Genomic DNA, 20,685 nt, shown 5'->3' on the forward strand with positions numbered 1-20,685 from the left:
TATATCTCATTAATTAATTTTATTTTCTATCAATTTAGTCCCAGTACGTTTTCATTTACCGAGCTCTCGTGGAACTTTTCCTCATTGACAACACTTATCAATCGGCTGGAGACTTCGATTCTAAATGTTTAAAATCACCACGCTTAGTTCAGGAATATAAGGCAAGTATTAATGATTGAATTGATTAAACAGTTGAACACTATTCTGAATTTTAAATAAAGACAGGATTTGAAACAAATTTACGCAATCGAATAATAAAGAACATATAAATCCTACTGGGTGTATTTTTTTAAAAGATATAATTGCATAGTAGTCAATTTTCTTTGGAATTATAATTTTCACGATAACATAAGATAAAGGTGTAGTCTTAAATATATTATCTGCGAAATAATTAGAAATTGAAAAATGATATATAGTTTCACATCCATATCGCGAAATTAAGATTCGCTAATTTTTTCTCGTTTTCCCGTCTTTAGTCGAAATCGCGAGATTTTCGAAACACGAAAACAACCAGCTATACAGTAACTAAGGTAACTGTTGCTATGCCTACCATTTTATAATTTAAGGATCTTGCTTCATCGTCGATCTTGTCATTGTTCTACTTATATATTGATATGTAAAAAGATGCAAATTAACAGCAGCTATTTCAATTTTGTATTTAACAGAAGCTTAATGTTAACCGTCCAACAATATCCAAAAAAGACCTGAACGATGGGCAGACGTCGGAAAACCAAAGCAAGAACAGAGACCAAAAGATAATACCTGGTAAATCTATACTTCTATCTGGTTACGTACCACGCGACGTTTGTACTCGCACAACTTCGCCAAATATAAAGGTTTCCATGGAAACAGATATTGTGATTTTACTGTCCGACTTTCGGCTTAATTTATAGAATAAATCATTCTTGAATACATGTATCAATAAAACGGTTAAATATGGTCTCGAGCTTACGAGGGCAAAATTGAAATTGGGCAAAAATATATTTTAACAAGTATGTCTTTGCTTATTAGAGTTACCTCCCGTGTGGATTAGTATCGATTGTAACGTCATGTTTTTGTTAGCGAAATCCATGTCGTCTTCATTGAATGTTGAATGCTACGCTCTCAAACACATGGCGTGAGGAACAATAACTGTAAATATGGGAAAGTGTTACGACAAGTACCCTTACCGTGATAGATACTTTCTCTTCTGGAACATTTGGTTCTTTCGCCTTGTACCTATTATCTATAATTTGTTGATAAACGCTCGGCTTCGTCGTATTTTGTTTAAGTATAACACGGATATACTTCGTTATAAACACATTTCGTTATATACTAATGTTGCAGACATTATACATGAACCTTGGCTACTTTATCATTATGAATTCGTTGTAAGCGAGTTTTACTGTATATTGTCTTATTGTTTGTATTCATGAGTAATACTAAGTAAATACCGTATCTACACATCGATTCATCCTGTTATAGCCTATAATAGCTTTTGGTCTCATTGAAAATTGATATAATAACCGATTGAATAACGAAACAATCTACCAAGCTTCTGACTAAGGTGTTTTGTGTTATCATTACTTTAGGAACCTAAGTCCTGTTGTATGACGCGTTGAAGGCAGATCTTTAAAATTGCTATTTTCAAATGGTTTGTTTTTTCAATTCTTTGTAGGTCGCCCATACCGCCCTTTACTGACATCCCATGCTGCAAACAAGACAGATTATATCAATGCAGTGTTTTTACCGGTAAAGTATCAGTAAAACGTAATCATCGGCAACACAGTGGTCGGATTTTGTTGTAAACTGCAAATTCGCAAATATCAAAGAATAGACCTACTGTTGTTTCAATAATATTCTCACCTCTTAATACAATGTAACTATCCCCCATCTTTCAAAATAAATGGTGGGGGGGGCAAAAAAAACCCAACATTTTATTCATTTACATCACTATCACTGACATATTCAACATTTAATTCTTTCCACAACCTATTAATTAATCCACTTCCGTTCAACACAAATAGCTACTATGTATATATATATATTTTTTTTATAATTTATTTTTTATTTCATTTTCATGTGCAATATACCACATAATAAATAAATTCTTGCATTCTTATTCACATTCAATATCCCTATCACGCTCATTCTCAAAACATCTTACTCATATCATCATCATCATCATCACATCATCAATCGTCACCATCATCACAACAACATCGTTCCATGATTTTCATCATCATCATCATCATCATTATCACAACCATAATCTATCTCATCATCATAACATCATCTTCATCATCAATACCACCATCATCTTTATCATCATCAACATAATTATTATCATCAACATCTTCATCTTCATCATCAATATTCATCATCACATCGTCTTTATTATCTCATCATACTGTCAATTATCACACTTCATACTTTCATCTTATATTAATCATTCAAGAACAATCACACTATTCCGTCCACACATAAAAAGAAGCATACATAATCATATATTCTCTTCTCTCATACTATCTTTCACTCATGAAGACGGTTATTAGTAAGGTGATAATAGTAAATTAGGTGTAAGTTAAGCCATATAGTATATATATATATTGATAGAGGTATATTGCACTTATAAGTAGAGCAGAAAGAAAAGAAAGGAAAGTATAGTCAGGAGGTAAGATAAAGATTTAGAAAGGAGGAAGGTAGGCTAGCAGAATTGTGGTATTCGGCCATGTCAAAAACAATCTTAAATACTTAATTATATGTACATTAATGTCTTTAAAAAATCTTAATAAGTCAGCAGAATATATAATAAAAGAACACTGAAACAGGCTTTAAGAGAAATCAATAAGTTTTTTCCACTTACTCCACTCTGTATCAAATTTTTCCTTTTTTCCTTTTCCAATAGGAATATATTATAATGGTCTATTATTGTATTAATTAAAGAATTTAAATGTATTGAATTATGAAAGCATCTCATCCTATAAATATATTGTTTAATAATAATAATAATTTCATTATCAACCCTATTTATTGATGGATGATTATCAGAGATCAACCCAAATAGAAATGACTTTTTATTTACAGCAAAGGGAATTAATAAAGCCTGTAAGAATATTTCAAAACTTTGTAGTAATGACTGTACCTCAATACATTCCCATAAAATATGTATAATAGTTTATCTTTCAGAATTACACAGTATACAAACAGGGGAGGTAACCAGACCAATTTTGAATAAAAAAGAATTTGTTGTTAAAAAATGATGAGCCACTCGGAACTGAAACCACTGAAGCTTTGTATTTTTTGTGACCTGGAAAGGGATTTTATATATATTTGTCCAATCAGTATCATTCAAATCATCAAATATCAAGGTCCATTTTCTTTTACTAGATGGTGTTGTGTTATTTTTCATAAGCTTTTTGTAAAATATCTTTGAGCCTTTCATTTTTGGACACTCGAAAAATGATTTTAAATTTGATGGTATAAAGGGACAGACAATTCTATAATTACTCAAATCCAAACCTAAAATGACCTTCTTATTGGCTGATGTAGAGTTGTAATATTGCAAAAGGTTTGTCACAATCTGGTATTTCTGTGAGAATTCATTTAAAGAATAAAAAGATCCTGTGGATATATCTTTCATTACATCAAAAATATTAACAACGCCTTTTTTATACCAATATTTATAAAAAATAGTTTCCCCCCCCAATACATATCTTTTTGTTATACCAGAGTGGTATTTCCCAAACTGACTCATTGTTCTCCATCTTTTCCTGTTGTTGGTTAAGTCTATGCCATGATCTTAAGACGTCCCTCCAAAACTGGTTTTTACATTTGTTTATACATAAATAAATATATTCGCTACCACAGTTGGCCAATAAATCAATATCAATATAAGTTTTCAAAATAGATTGCCATTTTTCATTGGTTTGGAATAGTCTCCTTATCCAATTCAATTTTAGCGAGCAAATAAAAATTAAGTGTCAATAATTATCATTTTCAAGCCTCCATTCATGTAATTTTGAACCACAACATCTCTCTAAATTTTATCTGACCCACCATTCCATAAGAAATGAAACAAAATTGAGTTTAGATTCTTCAGAAAAAGTTCGTTTGGATTTGGAAGCGAAATAAGATGATGATGAAGTTGCGATACAAGCAATGACTTAATTATATGAATTCTGGCTATTGGGGTCAGAGACCTTCTACTCCAAGTTTTGATCAGAGACTTAAGTTTAATTAATTTTTTATCAAAGTTCAACTTTGGAATTACTATATATATTTTTAATTTTCAGCAAAGCTGGAAAGTTTTGATTTAATAAAATACGAATTATCTTAATTTATACTCCAGGTCTCTTCGCGTTACCAAATAGCTATAACATATTTATGACATTGTTATTCATCGAATGCATTAACTCCGATATCACTTTTTGTTATCAGAGATAAAGTATCGGAGTAACATTGATAAGACTTCCAGTGTCACTGATTATCTTCCTTGACTGTCAATGTCATTGATTATCTCCCTTGCCTATCAATGTCATTGATTACCTCCCTTGACTACCAATTATATTGATTTACCTCCATCGTATTTCAAATCTAGTTATCACCCTTATTTTCAATGATATTAATTCATCTCCCTTGACTATCAATGTTGTTGCTTATCTCCCTTGACTATCAATGTCATTGAAATATTTATCTCCGTTGTATTAACAATCTAATTTTCTCCCTTGATTATCATCGACATTGATTTATTTCCCTTAATTATATATGCCATTGTTTATCTCCATTGACTATCACCGTCATCGATTTATATCCATTGACTATCAATGTCATTGATTAATCTCCCTTGCATTACAGATATAGTTATCTCCCTTGAATATCAATATCATAGAATAATCTCCCTTGTATTACAGAGCGTCCAGACTTGTAATGGATACCTAGCTACTCAGTGGCCACTCCCGGACACAGTTGATGATTTCTGGGCGATGATCTACGATTACAAGTCCACAGCGATAGTGATCCTGGACAGCGATGACGACATCAATGTTAGTATCTATCAACATTCCAAAAAAAAAATAATGAAATATTTTATCGATACAATGAAGATTTTCCTTCATGTAATTTATACATGTTAATAATATGTCGTTTGAAATCATCTGATGACAAAACTGTGACTCCCATCAATATTTGCTCAATCGTTAATAATTTACTCAGATCTTAAAATGTAATAACATCGATTTTTAATACTGATCACGAAATATTTTATGTTCACGGATAATTAAACTAAAAAAACTACTTTACCCACTATGTTTTGGTATTTCGAAACTCAGGGGTAACAATTTGAGCAATGTTTTATGAAATTCAATGTGTATTTTATAAAATGAAATGTGCGATACATTTCTGTTGGTTTAACGTAGGACCCAGATCTGGTTCCATCACAAGTGGATTCAGAGTTGACGATAGGAAACTTCACTGTGTATATCAAGGACAGTACTCGTGTGGAAGGCTCACTCTCAGTCGTAGAAGTCTTCCTGTCTAAAGCAGTAAGTCTAATTTTATTCTATGCAGGTGATATAACATGTATACAGGTGATTATACAGGTGAAAATACAGGTATACAGATGATGATACAGGTATATAGGCGATGATACAGGTATACAGATAATGATATAGATATACAGGTGATGATACAGGTATATAGGTGATGAAACAAGTATAAAGATGATGATACAGGTATACAGATAATGATATAGGTATACAGGTGATGATACAGGTATACAGGTGATGATAGAGATATACAGGTGATGATATAGGTATACAGGTGATGATACAGGTATACAGATGATTATAAGGTGATGATAGAGATATACAGGTGATGATATAGGTATACAGGTGATGAAATAGGTATACAGGTGATGATACAGGTATACAGATGATGATATAGGTATACAGGTGATGATACAGGTATATAGGTGATGATACAGGTATATAGATGATGATTCAGGCATACAAATAATGATACAGGTATACAGATGATGATACACGTATACAGGTGATGATACAGGTATAAAGGTGGTGATACATGTATACAGGTGATGATACAGGTATAAAGGTGGTGATACAGGTATACATGTGACGTAACAGGCATATAGGTAATGCTACAGGAATACAGGTATGAGGTTAAATCGGGTAGACACTATTTGGTTCAGTTGGTTGAATGGTTGTGTCTTTAAGAGCTAAAGCAATATTTATTGATTTCAATTCTTGATATCCATTTAACCTGTGTATTAGATTACTAATAATGTCGAAAGGAAGTTATTAAGAAGAAACAAGAGGCCCAATGGGCCTTAACAGTCACATGACTTAATACAATATAGAGTAAAACTGAAATACATAGTAGTTGTATGTTTAACATATTTTACCCCCTATGATCTTTAAGGAATATCAAGGTCATTCATTTGAACAGACTTGGTAGCCCTTCATTCCAGCATGTCACAGGCCCTATATCAGGTCTCTAGGCCTACTAGTTATTCTCAAGAAGTCGTTCAAAACATTTTAACCTACAAATGTATTTAACCCCTGTGATATTGCATGAAGATCAAGGTCATTTTTTAACAAATTCGGTAGCCATACATCCCAGCATGTCACAGGCCCTATACCAGGCCTAGGCCTTTTAGTGATTCACAGGAAGTCGTCTAAAGTTTATCGCCTATTTGACGCCTATAACCTAGAATGAAGGTCAATGCCTTTTATTTCAACAAACTTGGTAGGCCTTCATCCCAGCATGCAGCACACCCAATATGAGTACTCTGTGCCTTTTGGTTTTGAGAAGTCAATTAACGATTTTAGCCTATTTGACCCTGCGACCTTGGATGAAGGTCAAGGTCATTCATTTGAACAAACATGGTAGCCCTTCATTCCAGCATGTCACTTGCACAATATCTGACCTCCATTTCCAGAAACAAACCTAAGTCAAAAACTGACTAAAGTTAAAAAATTTACACAAAAGTTGTATAAGGAAAAAAACTTAAGTTTTTGACTTAAGTCTGCACTTTCCTTCGGGAAATTTGAGCCAGGTCTCTAGGCCACTTAGTAATTCTAAAGAAGTCGCTTAAAGATTTTAACCTATTTGACGCCTGTGACATTAAATGAAGATCAACAAATTTGTAGCCCTTCATCCCAGCATGCTGCAGGCAATATGAGTATCCTGGGCGTTTCGGTTATTGAGAGTGATTTACATAAGTTGTATAACTTGTTTCGTAATCGATGTAAAATAAATAAAGTTTATATATATTGAGAAGAAGTCGTTTCAATGAAAAGTTTACGCACGGCATACGGCAAACGGCGTACGGCGCACGACGACGGACGGTGCATGATGACAATAGGTCATCCTGACCCTAAAAACCTAAAAATAAAGAAATATTCAATGATTGATTTTTAATAATAGGTGTGTAAGATTTAGAATTAATACATGCACATTAAGATTTGTTTCGCTGAAGGATTTCTTTTAAAGAAGTGAAATTTATCTTAAGTATGACTATATTGACCTCTTTCGAATTTCTCATCAACATAATTACCTTTGATAGGGTTCAAATAAGGATTCAGCCAGCAACTCATGGAAGTTTGAAGAATTCCTGTTCTATTTTAATGAAATGTTTCTTTGTAATTCCAATGTTGATCTTAATGATAATAATAGTGTTAAGTAAGTAATTTTTGTTATTGAAGAAAAATACTTATCCGTCCGGCTCCTGTTTTTAATAGAAAATAAAAAAGATGAAAAAATAATCATTTAAGGTATTACATGTTTCTTCACAAATTAATTCATTGTGTGATTTTTATAGGGCGATGACAGCTCCAGAAAAATCAAGGTGTTCAGAATGTGCAAGTGGCCGCACGGACAGACAGTTTGCGATGAGGGCTCTATAACCCAAATAGTGTATGCTTCGCAGGGATATCAAAAAAGTTTGTCTTCAAAGGGTCTAATCACCGTTGTCTGCAGGTAAGCTTCTTTGAATTTTTGTCAATCCATTAATTTTAGTGAATGCAATATTATATAGAGTCATGTTTTTGTATAATTTTGTCATACATAAAAGTTCTGGTTTTACAGAAACGGGTCCACAAAATGTGGTATATTCTGCACGGTGGCCAATGCTATAGAAAACTTGAATCTAAATCAGCAAACCAGTCTGGTCCAGGTGGTGAGACAGTTACAGTATCGCCGCCCTTCCTTCATCGATAGTTACGTAAGTTTGTGTAACATTACTGTTTTGCCGTCCTTCATTCATTGATAATTACATAAGTTCGCTTTTCCAACATACACTTTACTCCACATTTATTATATTAATATACAACAGACATACAGTGTATGTAAGGTACGAGTGGCATTAAGGTTTTATTGATAAATGAATAAACAATCTGCAATGTCGAATGAAATATTTTAGTTATTGTTATATTTATAGTTTACCATTTCTGATATAAAAAGAAATAGTGTCTTTCGATATGTTGATTTTTTTTTATAATTGAAAGTATGATGTTTCAAATTTGATTTTCACTTTTGGTATACAGAATAATAATGCGTGACATTTTTTTCGTAGATTATTGGCATCAAATCAAAAACGTAGAAGTAGATTCGTATTGAATGGACACGACTAAACAATCTCAGAGGGTTTATAATAAGCATTGATGTCACTGTTGTTTAATTTCATCGGGGTATGAAAAAAACTTTTTTGCAAACCGTATGAATCCGCGAATCTAACAATTTCCTTTTTCATAACCCAATAAAATCAAAACATAGTGAGATCAATGCTTATAATTGCTCTTTTGATAACAAAAACACGTTCAACTGTACGATTCAATTTATTTTTAAGAGATTCTTTTTTTTTCAAATTAATACGCAACGTCAGTGTATCTATTGAGACGTCACGATTACGTCGGATTTTCGGGTCATTCTCGGATTTTTTTCCATAGTGGTTTGAATATATAAATGAATCAGCCAACCAGAAAGCAAGATTTAGTATGAAAACAAAAGAAAAAATAATTATATGATTATTGAAATTTTATATATCTTCATTTCAGGAAAGCTACGTAACATGCAATCGTGAGGTGAAGGCGCACATCGATTCATTGTCAGAGTACCAGAATTATGAAGGACCATCCGCAAACTGATATGCATGTATGGAACGTGCATCCAGTTCAACTCTTCTAACCCTTATGCAGAAGATAATCTTTGTCTTTGAAATAGAAACGTGACAATTGAAATTCTAAATATGGTATTTCTAATGATGACCGCTCACGTAAGTTAAGATTACGAAAATCCCCATTCTCTTGATTTTACTATATAACGTCATAATTTCACCTGTTGTATTGTGAATATGTTTCATGTTTTTATCCTCGTCGTCTTGTACGTTAATTGAATTCCATATCAGTAAGTAAAATGTTGCATCTTATTCTTACATTTGTTATTATTCTATGCATCGTATGGTTATTTAATCAATAATCAATGCAATTTGATACTTAACAATTTAAATGTCAATATCATGTTTATCGTTGTTTACAATAGATTGTAACTGAAACAAACAACCCAAGGAAAACTTTAAGAGTATTTATAACATTTATATAAAATATAAAAATTTAAAACTAAAAATTTGTAGTATCCATTTTCCAACTTCTGCATGCTGACTTATCGAGGTTGTTACACAAGATCCACAACGAGTAACAGCATGCTATTGGGATTTACAAATTAGACTTCGGGACAGCATTCTGTAACGCATGTTCAACCAACCGCGCAGCTTCCTGTGCGCAACCCCAGTGAAGCGTGACACCTGATCCACCATGGCCGTAATTGTGAACTATCTATAAAAACATGATCATTTAATTAATTAATAGTTAATATATGAGCAAAGCAATGCAACTGATTGATAAACTTAAATACTGACACGCAACACCAATTATGTGTCACTATGAATAATTATTCGATTTTTTTTTAAATTTTCTAAATTTGTGGTATTTTATCTATGATATCCTCTCATGTCTATGTCTTGATTGGCCTATATATACATATATTAAATTATTGTTTATATGTAGTGAAAGTATCGTTTTTTTTTATAAATATATGTTTAAAAAGGGACCAGAAGGACAATTAAGATATTTTATTTATTAATTTGGCTGTTCTAACGTCACACATATTCATCAGTATGACTGACTAAACATTACAAGCCATTTTAATATTTTACTGAACTACATCATGTCATTGCAATATTTATATCTTTTGTGAATTTTAATGCCATCCATGTCATTGCCAAAGGTATGTAAATACATCTTTTTTCATTATGTTTATCGTCAAATGATGATATCATTTTACTGTATATACAACAATGTACAACGGAACAATAATATGTTTTCAATAGGAATTATAGTTTTCTGTATATCAATTTAAACATTCCACAGCGATATTTGAAATTTATGAAAATGAATTGTTCGCAATGTACAAATATACATGATTTACTGAAAACCAATTGATATAAATTTTATACGTAAGTATTTATGTTTTTGTTTGTTTATCACTATTGATGTTTCCATTTTCTTTTGATGTTGAATCGTTTCCACTAACCCATATAGTTAACTGAATTAAATTAAATTAAGTTGCTTTGGTGAAATCATCATGTGATTCATATCAACATATGATATCTTTAGAAATATTACGTAATTGTAATGAATTAATGAAATGATATTTTATAACTTTTATCGTAACAAGCTAAAAATCTAATCTAATCACAAAATTAATTAAGATTGTCCTAACTGTATCATAACCTTTGCCAAATCATCTGGTATAAAGGCATAAGCTATCTATGGAACTGGTGTAAAGAAATAGAGGATCTTACATGGGAAGCTACATGTAGTATGTAATTTTATATTTATGGTAAACAAATTTAATCATTTGCTTTGCCACAAGCTTTTTGGCGAATTTAATAATTTAGATATTGCTTGCACTTAGCTACTGATCACATACCTAATTTAAGTTGAAATATAGACAGAACATTCCATTATGTTTGTAGAGAAACGAAACAGATTTGGATGGATGTGACGTTCCCGTCTACCGAGACCATCATGCGACGTCATATGTTGATTATGACAACATTATTACTTTGACGTCACAATAGTGTTATTACACGTGCGTGTTACTATATTTATGGTATGGCCTTATGGCATGGCTGAACAAGTCAGTTATGTAATAAAATGTCTTTAATTAATCACTCGATCGGAAAATCGGATAAATCATTAAAAAAAACTTACCACAGCTTTCCCGTCTTTACCGGTTTGTTCCTTGTCGATTTCAACTCTTATCAATGTCCTCTGTGGACGTAATCCAACCCACTCCTCCAGAATCTCAGCTTTCTGAACATAGATAGGGAAACAATCGTATGCGTACTGTATCATACCAAGTGACCAGTATTTTACTTTAAAGGTTATTTTAAGACGAAATATAATAAAATGATTTTTATTGTTGTAAAGTTTAGTAAGTTGATTAGATGGTTTTTATGACATTGTTACGTATTTTCATATTATTTTTCTTCATTTTTTTCACATATGTAGTTATAATACTGTATGACAAAGGTTTTTTATTTTGTTGTTTTCTTGGTTACAGTAGAAATCCGAATATGAAACCAAATAACTTTGTTTTATATTTATAGTTGGATTCACTTCCCCATAAGCCAATCCTCACGAAATCATCTGAAAACCCCAATATACAAATGTACGAAAGCTAGTTCGAAAGATCATTTCTTATAGTAGTCTATAGTAGATTTCGAAAGATCATTTCATGTTATAGTAGTCTATATTTAGTCAGATTTCCAAAGATCATTTCATGTTAACGATCATTTCATGTTATAGTAGTCTATATTTAGTAAGATTTCGAAAGATCATTTCATGTATAGTAGTCTATATTTAGTAAGATTTCAAAAGATCATTTCATGTTATAGTAGTCTATATTTAGTAAGATTTCGAAAGATCATTTCATGTTATAGTAGTCTATATTTAGTCAGATTTCGAAAGATCATTTCATGTTATAGTAGTCTATATTTAGTAAGTTGTATGTTGTGTACCTTTAAGCTGGGTAGAAGTTTACAGCAACCATTCCATATCATATCACGATCGCCACTGTCCACCTGAGTGTTCCAGTCTCCTACCTGGCTAGTACCGCCCAGCACTACTTCACGTGCACTGAATACAAAGACAAAGGTGGAGTCACAATATGTCCATCCTCGGTACTCCAGGAGTTACTATCACTGTCGTTATATCCGTTATGTTCATATCCTAGAATATTTCATAGAAAAACTGGAGACAGTTCAGTAGTAAAACACTGACCAATCACAGGCCAGCAGAGACTTCCGTCGAAGGTAACAGGGGAGAGAGTGTGACACCAATCAAAGTCAACCACAGTGTAACGTTACTCGATTCTTTTGATGTACATAAAAGGACGAAACTATATCTTCCCATCTGTTGTCGCACGCAGAGCCTTCAGTTTTTCTATGACATATTCCAAAAGTGGATTAAACGACAGTGATATTAACACCTGGAGTATCGAGGATGCTGTGCCTCTAATAGGTAATAATGGTTATAGTAATGTCCAGTGCCTCAAATCTTAATATTTATAATATTTATGAATAATGAAAATATAAGTAATTTATTGTACATACCGGTGAATAAATCCTTATGTTTCTATTTATGAAGCATTTTTGACTTATTTTTTATAAAAATAAATAAATTAATTAATAGATTTAAAAAAAAATGGAAATCTTATCCTCAACTACGAGACATCTCGTCAACTAAAACCTAATACCCAGCCTTCATTTCAAGGGATGATAACAACAGTTTAACGACAGATAGTAAATGAAAATAAAATATCATGTTTAAAATAGATATTTAACGATTTTTTTATCATTTGAAAACAGGTTACATGTTAATTCGTAAATTTATTTTCTCTTTTATGTCTTACGTGTTTTGGAAAGTTCATTGATTGCAACAAACTCTAACATAAACACGTGTTTAAGGGCCTACCACCTTTCGCAAACGGCTTTTAATTTTGAAATGTAAAAATAAATTTATCATTGTGTAGAATCGCTTAAGTTATTAGCTTATAATTTCAGGCAAAGCCTATCTGGGAGCGCAGCAGTTAATCCATTCTTTTGTTTTTGTTTTTTTTTTAATGTGTAATTATATAGAAATATGACAGGTAAATAAAGGATTATAAAGGCTCATCTTCATCATCTGAAAAATTTAATCAAAATAAATCAAATTTTCATAACGCGGGTCGTCTTATATTTCCCGTTGTCGTCCTAATTACCGTGCGGTAGTTGACTATTACTGCGTCAGACGGCAAAACAGCGAAACAAATTTCCATTGGTAACATATACGGAGGGAATCTTCCGCATTCATTTGGTGTTGAAACCTCATCTCAGGCCTTTATTATACATTTTCGTCAGTTATTGGTGTTTTTAAGAAACTTTAAATTGTTGTTTCGTAAAGGTAGTGGGCCTTCAATGCTAGCCATTCAGCGTACAGCAATATTTTGTTAGTATTTACCCTGGAAGAATGTAGATCTCGTTTTCCGGATTGGAGTCCTCTATGTCCACATAGAAGTGCTTTATCCAAGGGGCACGCACCTGTATTTGTAATTCACCAATATTGTTACTGCAATAATTGAAATATAAGTAAGAATATAATGCAATTTGAATATTTTTAAAATATTAAGTATAGAATGGTATAGAATCAATTTGGTTTACATAACATATTGTAGTACTGAGTATACCGCTATTTATACCCTATTGTACACCAGTGTGAATGATATGTGTAATCTTTCCATGATTGGTTATTGAGAGTAAAGAATCATATAGCCGGATATTTGCTCGAGACAAAATATTTGAAAATATTTGATGTTCTGTCTCAGTAACTCACGGATGAAATTTTCGCAATCAAAGCCATGTCTGAGAAAATATCAACTCAACGAAAAAAATAACCGGTTATACGGTAATAATGGAATTACATCATGAGTTACGATAAAAACAATGGAATATCATAGCGGTTATAACTGCCAAATTAGTTAGTAGTAAGTAAGAAATAATAAGTGACCATCATAATATTATCTTATTAAATCTATCCAACTAATATGAGTTACCATAGAAATCAAGGAATATTACAGCTGCAACATTAGAGCTAACAAACCCAATGATTCAAGTAGTAGCGATATAACATCTTGCATTCCTTATGGTCTTACCCTAAAAACTTGACCTCTCACTGGCCGGAGGTTGTGGTCACCCAACAGGTCATAGGATCCAATGCCAGTGCAATTGACAACAACATTATAATAAGGAGACAACTACAAAAAGAAGTGGCATGTCGTATATCTGTAAAATACAGAACAATGTTAAAATACAGAACAATGTTCTTGTTTCTCAATTGTAGATACGCGGTCAAGAAACGATAGCAGTTGTTGAAACAATTAAACATTTCGGACAGACAAAGACTGACACCATCTTATTGAAGGTTCATGTATATCTACCTCATCAAGTGATGATATTTTCCGTTTCTGAACTATTCCTCCGTTTGACTGAAATCTGAAATAAAAAAAATCCATTATTGTAACAGAAAATAACCTTCCCAACTCAAAAAAACAAACAAAATTTTACGCTAAATTAAGATAATTATATGATAATTCGACTTCTTACATCTTCATCAACATCATAACATCCAATCTTAATACAATGATATCCCCTGAAATATTCATCTTAGTTTACACTTTTTTAAATTCAATTATCCCAATTTTATTATCCTTAAATGATGAGTAAATCAGTAGCATTATCGATATGACTTCCTTTGTTTCAATCTTGCACTTACACATGGTAAGTGACATACACAGAATTTTACTGTATTCAATTAAGATTGGAAGTGTAAAATATTCTCTGGCAAGTACTTATTTTAAAGATGCTCCACCGCCGACAGAGCATAAATGACATTCATCATTTGAACAATAATTGGTGTTTAATTGCGTATATATATATCTAATTAACACAAAAAATGATATAAAATAATATATATTGCCTTTGGTGCATGCGCAATCAGTACTTCATTCTATATAGGATATAGTGCATGCGCAATTTTTTTCGGGATGCAATTAATTATTTTACATGATTTTAACTTGAAGTAAAATCAGAAGCTCAAACTTTCCAATGGTGGTAATGGTGTAAAGTAAGTAACTTTTGTAACTGAAGAAAAATACTAAATCATCTGAAAAAATACCATTTGTCAGCGGTGGAGCATCTTTAAGCAATGTCAATGCAATTTCAATCCAATTGCTAATTCATCTATTAACGACAATATTAAAGAAAGATTAACTTAGGTTGGCATTTTCGTAATTAGGTTATGATGTCATATAAAAACTGTCGACGACTTCTATTCTAAATTCTAAATGCATTAAAAAAGAAGAAAAGATAACCATCACTTTTTCATGAGCCATGGCAGGTAGGCTTTGACGTCAATCATCACTGTTGTGAAAGTTTGTCCTTTCCTGAAAAGATACAATACATCACTTAAAACATATACAAATGAGGAAATGATAGTTCTAAACCCGACAGAGAAAATAAAGCACCGTATACCTACTCATTTATGCGGGCCAATCTTTCAATAGTTCTAATATTTCGTAATGTTTCGCATTTTCGTGATCATAGCATTGTCCGCGGAAACCGCGATAATATCATCCCTGGCTATACGTTAAGGTTAAACATGATTAAAAAAGGTTCAGTACGAGGGAACCAGGCGTATCGGAAGAGTTAGCACTATCTTCATAAACGACTGGATTACCTGCCTTAGTACCAGTTTTCTCCGCTAGGCTGCGCTCACAAATACTATTGTATTTTCGGAGCGAAGCCTAGCGGAGAGTAGAAAAACTACGACAGACAATCCAGTTTATGATATGTGGCTATTTGATTTGTGCTATGAATTATCTTAGACCAGTTTTTTTTTTATTTTATTTTTTATTTTTTCACAAGCCTTTAAGCGTATGGCATATCAAATTATTTAATGTTTTTAATGTATTTCACATCAAAAAGCCACAAGAGTAAAATTCTGTTTATCACATAACAGGTTGTTATATATAAGAGAGATGCTAAATAAGGCTAGAATGCGACGTTCTCGTCTACAGAGGCAATTGCATGACGTCATTAATACCTTGAGGTATTTTACGATATTTATGACGTAGCCGTATGAAAAATTATTGTACTTACCTATTATCCGGGTGGATAGCCGTTTCTTCCTTCGTCAGCTCACGGACTCCAAAGCATTTATCAACAAATTGTATCTTTTAAATATAAAAAAATGTTTATCAACCAAATTGTGGATGATGCTTACTAGGATTCGTTTGTAAGTCATATGTTAGAAATAGCCACAAGTTTAAGTATGAAATATGCATTTTCACAAATTAACATTAGCACTTTACCGAAGAAACAAAACATGTGCCAATTTGAAAATTTGTTTAAAATCGATGGTTGATTACGTTACGCTACATTTGAGATGTAAATAAAAATGGAGGTGTGGTTTCACAGATTTAATATTAACAAGTTCACAGTCGGGAAATATATGTGACAATTTATGTACAGTATCATTGCATGATAACTTATACAGCTTGGACGCAAACAAATACATATTAAAAATTAATGCAGAAAGTAAGTAATTTTTGTAACTGAAGAAAAATACTAAATTGTCTGCTCCTGTTTTTTGGTACAAAAAAAAACCATTTGTCAGCGGTGGAACATCTTTCAGACATTACATGATATCTCAACAGCTACAAAATGATTTCTATCAAAACATAAGAAGATATTAAAATAATAAAACATTGTATATAAGAGTAATTGTGATTGACAATCACTGTGCTTATCAATTACGATATATTATCATTGTTGTCATATCCCTTGCTACTCGTTGGCCTCATATACATGCGCTGTCTTTACATTCTGCAGGTATGGATTCAATCGCGAGAAAAATGACAATACCGGTAAGTGTATTAAGGTCTATGGTAGAATTTTCGATGGAGAATACGCCATTGTATGTGATATAACGTCTTTTGCGAGGGACCTGTTCTTCCAATGAAGGATATAAAATCACATTCGGGATGATTTCATGTCATCTATGAGCGATTTCATATCATTTCAAGAGGATGTGAAACCATCCGGACTCATGCCAACTTATGACAATTTATTATTTTTTATTTTCATAAAAAATATAATTTGTCACTTCATGGTTAATACCCTCATAAATGATAGGAATAAATATGAAGATTGTGTTATAATCTTAATTGTTAACTTTCTAATTATAGAAATAAGAATACCATTATTAAAACTGACATGGCACGCTGAAAAACATTCACGTTCGGATATTATACACACGTTTTATTTTTTATTTAAATTTCACACTTAGATGTATTTCTGCATGACCAGGTATAAAACAAGAGGCCTAAAAATGTGATACTTGTCCAGTAATGTGTTTTATTATACCTCAAGTGAAAATCCTGCATTCTGATTGGTCGAGAGATATTTGGTATTTTACACTATCACACGGCAGGTAACATTAGAACAATAGGAAACAATAGACACATTCGTAGCAACCCCCTAGCAACGGGTGATAGTGTATTTTTGACAGTGCAAAATATCAACCGCCCGAAAAAGATGCGCACTCGTTTCTTATTTCGACGCCATCTTTGTTTTTTGAAGCGACGCTTCAAAATTTATCTGGAGCTATTTAGTAATAGTTTTGCAAAATTAGTCTGTTTATCAATAAAAATATCATATCAAGGACGGAGCTTTCCGTTCACGTCTTTTCGCTAACCGTCAAAGCGCTATATGTTGGTTTTTATGAACTCGTCGGGAAAATGTTTCAATATATTGCAAATACTTGAAAACTAGTTTTGTTTCTAGACTTTTGCCTCGGGTGACAGTGATATCCTCGGGGTGACATTAGGCACTGTCACCCTCTAATGCAGGTAGTATTTATATAGGACTATCCAGGTAAGTAAAGAGGGAATTAAAATGACTTAAAAAAATCTTGGATACGACGGGGTATGTCTTCTTAAAATTTGACACTTTATTTGTTCAAGTTCAACTTAATGCTTTTAAACTAACATCTCCAACCATTCTACAAATCAATTATATATTGATAACCCTAAAACAGTCACTGGCACTCACAGCGCTGTCAGAAAAGCAGTATCCGGAAACAAGTTGAGCTCCAACCTCACCGCCATTTTCAGAACGAAACAGGTCAAATATATAGTTAAATGTTTCGTTTCCCCATTTACTGAAAATGAACAAAAACACCTTATTTAATATTTGAAGCAATCTAACTGCATGTTTATATTGAAATTTGGATGACGCCATCAGCTACAACATCAAATTTTTGAAATAATAAAGCAATCATTCTACACAAATAGTTTACTCGTTATACAACTATTTTATCATCCTCGATACTCCAGGGGTTCCGATCACTTACGATTACAACAGCCGTTGATTATCTCATAGTGAAAAGGAAGGCAGCTCAGGGGAACAAATCTGAACCAATCACAGGCCTGCAAAAATTTCCTTTGATAACTACAGAGAGAGCGACGCCCTACTTCAAAGCCACACAACCACAGTGTACTGTTATACGACTCTTTTGATGAACATCAAAGGACTCAATTGCCTGTTTTGTTCTGTTGCCTTCAGTGTTACTATGGGTTAATCCAGGGGTGTAGATCACTTACGATCTCTACATCCGGGCCCCTGGACTATATCATAGTGAAATTGAAGGCAGCTCAGGAAAACATTTGACCAATCACAGACAGATTTTGTGTGTGATCAAAGACCCCTGCTCTTTGAGTATCAAAGGACTAATTCCTTGTTCTTTGCCCAGGATGGGTACCAGGTGTAGAGATGTGTTGATCAGAACCCTGAGTATTGATGCTGTTCTATAGTAATTCAGACAATAACGAAGGGTCTCATTTCGGCATACTGTTTCGCGGTTTAGCAGTAAAACGTGGAGAAGAAAATGTAAGCCTTGGCGAGCAAAATCAAAACCTTGACATGAGTATGAAATGAACACTCATTTAAGGTTAAATATACATTTGCCTCGCATACGTTAGAGCTGTGCTTAATGCAGACATTGTTTGAAGATCAGTACATCCATTTTACTTATTTCTTGGCGAAAACATAAATCAATCATTTGATTTTATTTGTAACGAGCATTTTGATTGGCTTCAAAATTTACATTACAAATGAAAAAATGGCGTCGCTGTTTGTAACGTCGCTTCTGATTAGCTGAGATAATGGCGTAATGATTTCATTGAAAAAAGTTAATTCATAATTTTGAAGATATTATCTTTAAGTAAATTGGATTATAAGGATTAATTCGAATACATTTTTCATGTTTTGGCGATAGAACACAAAAAGTGCACTCTCACGGTTTAATAACAGTACATACAGATTTTTGCGTTATGTCTCATAACAAAAAAAAATCTGTTCAAGTAAATACATGCATGTAATTAAACGGAATAAAAATTCGAAACGACGTCTGCATATTATATACTATATAAAAACCTAGTTTCTGTTCATGAAAATAGAATATGTTATACGTGATTGAAATATACATGTATGTTGCTACATATGTACATGTATACAGTTAAATGAACACGTGGATCAGAACATTTAGACTATATCAATCTCTAACGCAAACGTTATGAAAAGTACACAAGTGGACCTCATGCGATAGATTTTCATGACATGCATAGTCAGCTTCTGACTACAATAATTTCATAACTAAATAAACTAACCATTCAATCTTAATCTTACTTGATATCATCAGCCTGTTCCGGATTAACTAGATGCGGCCCCCAAAAGCCTCCCGATCCATCCGATGTTGTTTCCGGGGTGTATTTCTCTGCTACTATGGTGACAGTCACTTTTGAGGACAACTTCTGCTGTATGCTGACGGCTGTTGCTAGACCACTGACACCCGCTCCGACAACACAGACTTTATACGGAGGCATGGTGACCTATATACTACAATGGTCGGAATGTCAATACAGAAACAGGTTATGGTAACCAGACTGTTGACAAACACGACTAACTGGGTAAATCTCTGTCAGTCTAGGTCGTTACATTATATATCAGCCGTGACTCGTCCGTGACACAGATAATACGATGTTGTTCAAACAGGGACAGTTTATACTAGCCTAGGTTTAGCGTGTTCTAGATAACGCGTGTTCGAGATCAGCAGGTCATATACAGAGATGAATGCTAGGACACACACACCTACCTATACATATGCATGTTATGTTATACATAAAACCATTGAAAATAAGTACCATTCTTACATGGATCCCATTGTTCCATTCGATCATCTACGTAAGGGGCAATTAGATAAAAACAGATTACAATGCATGTTAATTAAGAGTTATACATTTGTACGTATTTAAGGTATTCGGGTGTGTAAGCTAGCTGGACGAGGTTTGATCCCCGGAACGGACGTGAAAAGGTCAAGGGTCACCTCCCGGTTTCGTGGGTATTGTCGGACACACTCTCACCCCTCCTACTCATCAGGACCACCGTCTCAACTGTCATACAGCCACAGTTTAATTCATCAAACCTTATGGTATTCAATAGATCACTGAAGAAAGCATCACATTACGATA

General features: G+C 33.0%; 2 protein-coding genes across 2 annotated transcripts in view; one reads left to right on the forward strand and one right to left on the reverse strand.

Annotated features, from left to right (window-relative positions):
* LOC138324788 (receptor-type tyrosine-protein phosphatase epsilon-like) overlaps positions 1 to 10,517 on the forward strand; it is a 37,527-nt gene extending 27,010 nt beyond the window's left edge. The window contains exons 22-29 of the mRNA XM_069269937.1: positions 39 to 161; positions 666 to 765; positions 1,658 to 1,731; positions 4,893 to 5,024; positions 5,397 to 5,522; positions 7,820 to 7,977; positions 8,086 to 8,221; positions 9,054 to 10,517. Of these exons, the coding sequence (XP_069126038.1) occupies positions 39 to 161; positions 666 to 765; positions 1,658 to 1,731; positions 4,893 to 5,024; positions 5,397 to 5,522; positions 7,820 to 7,977; positions 8,086 to 8,221; positions 9,054 to 9,143 (939 nt within the window). The 3' untranslated portion in view covers positions 9,144 to 10,517. The remainder of the gene's footprint in view (positions 1 to 38; positions 162 to 665; positions 766 to 1,657; positions 1,732 to 4,892; positions 5,025 to 5,396; positions 5,523 to 7,819; positions 7,978 to 8,085; positions 8,222 to 9,053) is intronic.
* LOC138324789 (D-aspartate oxidase-like) lies at positions 8,816 to 20,203 on the reverse strand. Its single transcript, XM_069269938.1, has 10 exons — positions 19,844 to 20,203; positions 18,209 to 18,317; positions 16,256 to 16,329; positions 15,475 to 15,540; positions 14,536 to 14,590; positions 14,251 to 14,352; positions 13,560 to 13,639; positions 12,080 to 12,197; positions 11,271 to 11,372; positions 8,816 to 9,830 (listed from the first exon to the last, which is right to left on the reverse strand). Exons 1-10 carry the CDS (start codon positions 20,038 to 20,040, stop codon positions 9,711 to 9,713), a joined length of 1,023 nt encoding a protein of 340 aa, XP_069126039.1. The 5' UTR covers positions 20,041 to 20,203; the 3' UTR covers positions 8,816 to 9,710.
* Positions 20,204 to 20,685: the final 482 nt, after the last annotated feature.

Source organism: Argopecten irradians, chromosome 6 (genome assembly GCF_041381155.1).
Source record: "Argopecten irradians isolate NY chromosome 6, Ai_NY, whole genome shotgun sequence".
NCBI lineage: Eukaryota > Metazoa > Mollusca > Bivalvia > Pectinida > Pectinidae > Argopecten > Argopecten irradians.

What these genes read in the sequence shown, in the direction of transcription:
- LOC138324789 (XM_069269938.1), bottom strand. Translation starts at nt 20,040, where the DNA reads ATGCCTCCGTATAAAGTCTGTGTTGTCGGAGCGGGTGTCAGTGGTCTA. An exon ending in ACTGCTTTTCTGACAGCGCT is followed by an intron (nt 16,330 to 18,208) that starts GTGAGTGCCAGT and finishes TATATTTAAAAG; the next exon opens with ATACAATTTGTTGATAAATG. An exon ending in GTAAAGACGGGAAAGCTGTG is followed by an intron (nt 9,831 to 11,270) that starts GTAAGTTTTTTT and finishes ATGTTTTTATAG; the next exon opens with ATAGTTCACAATTACGGCCA.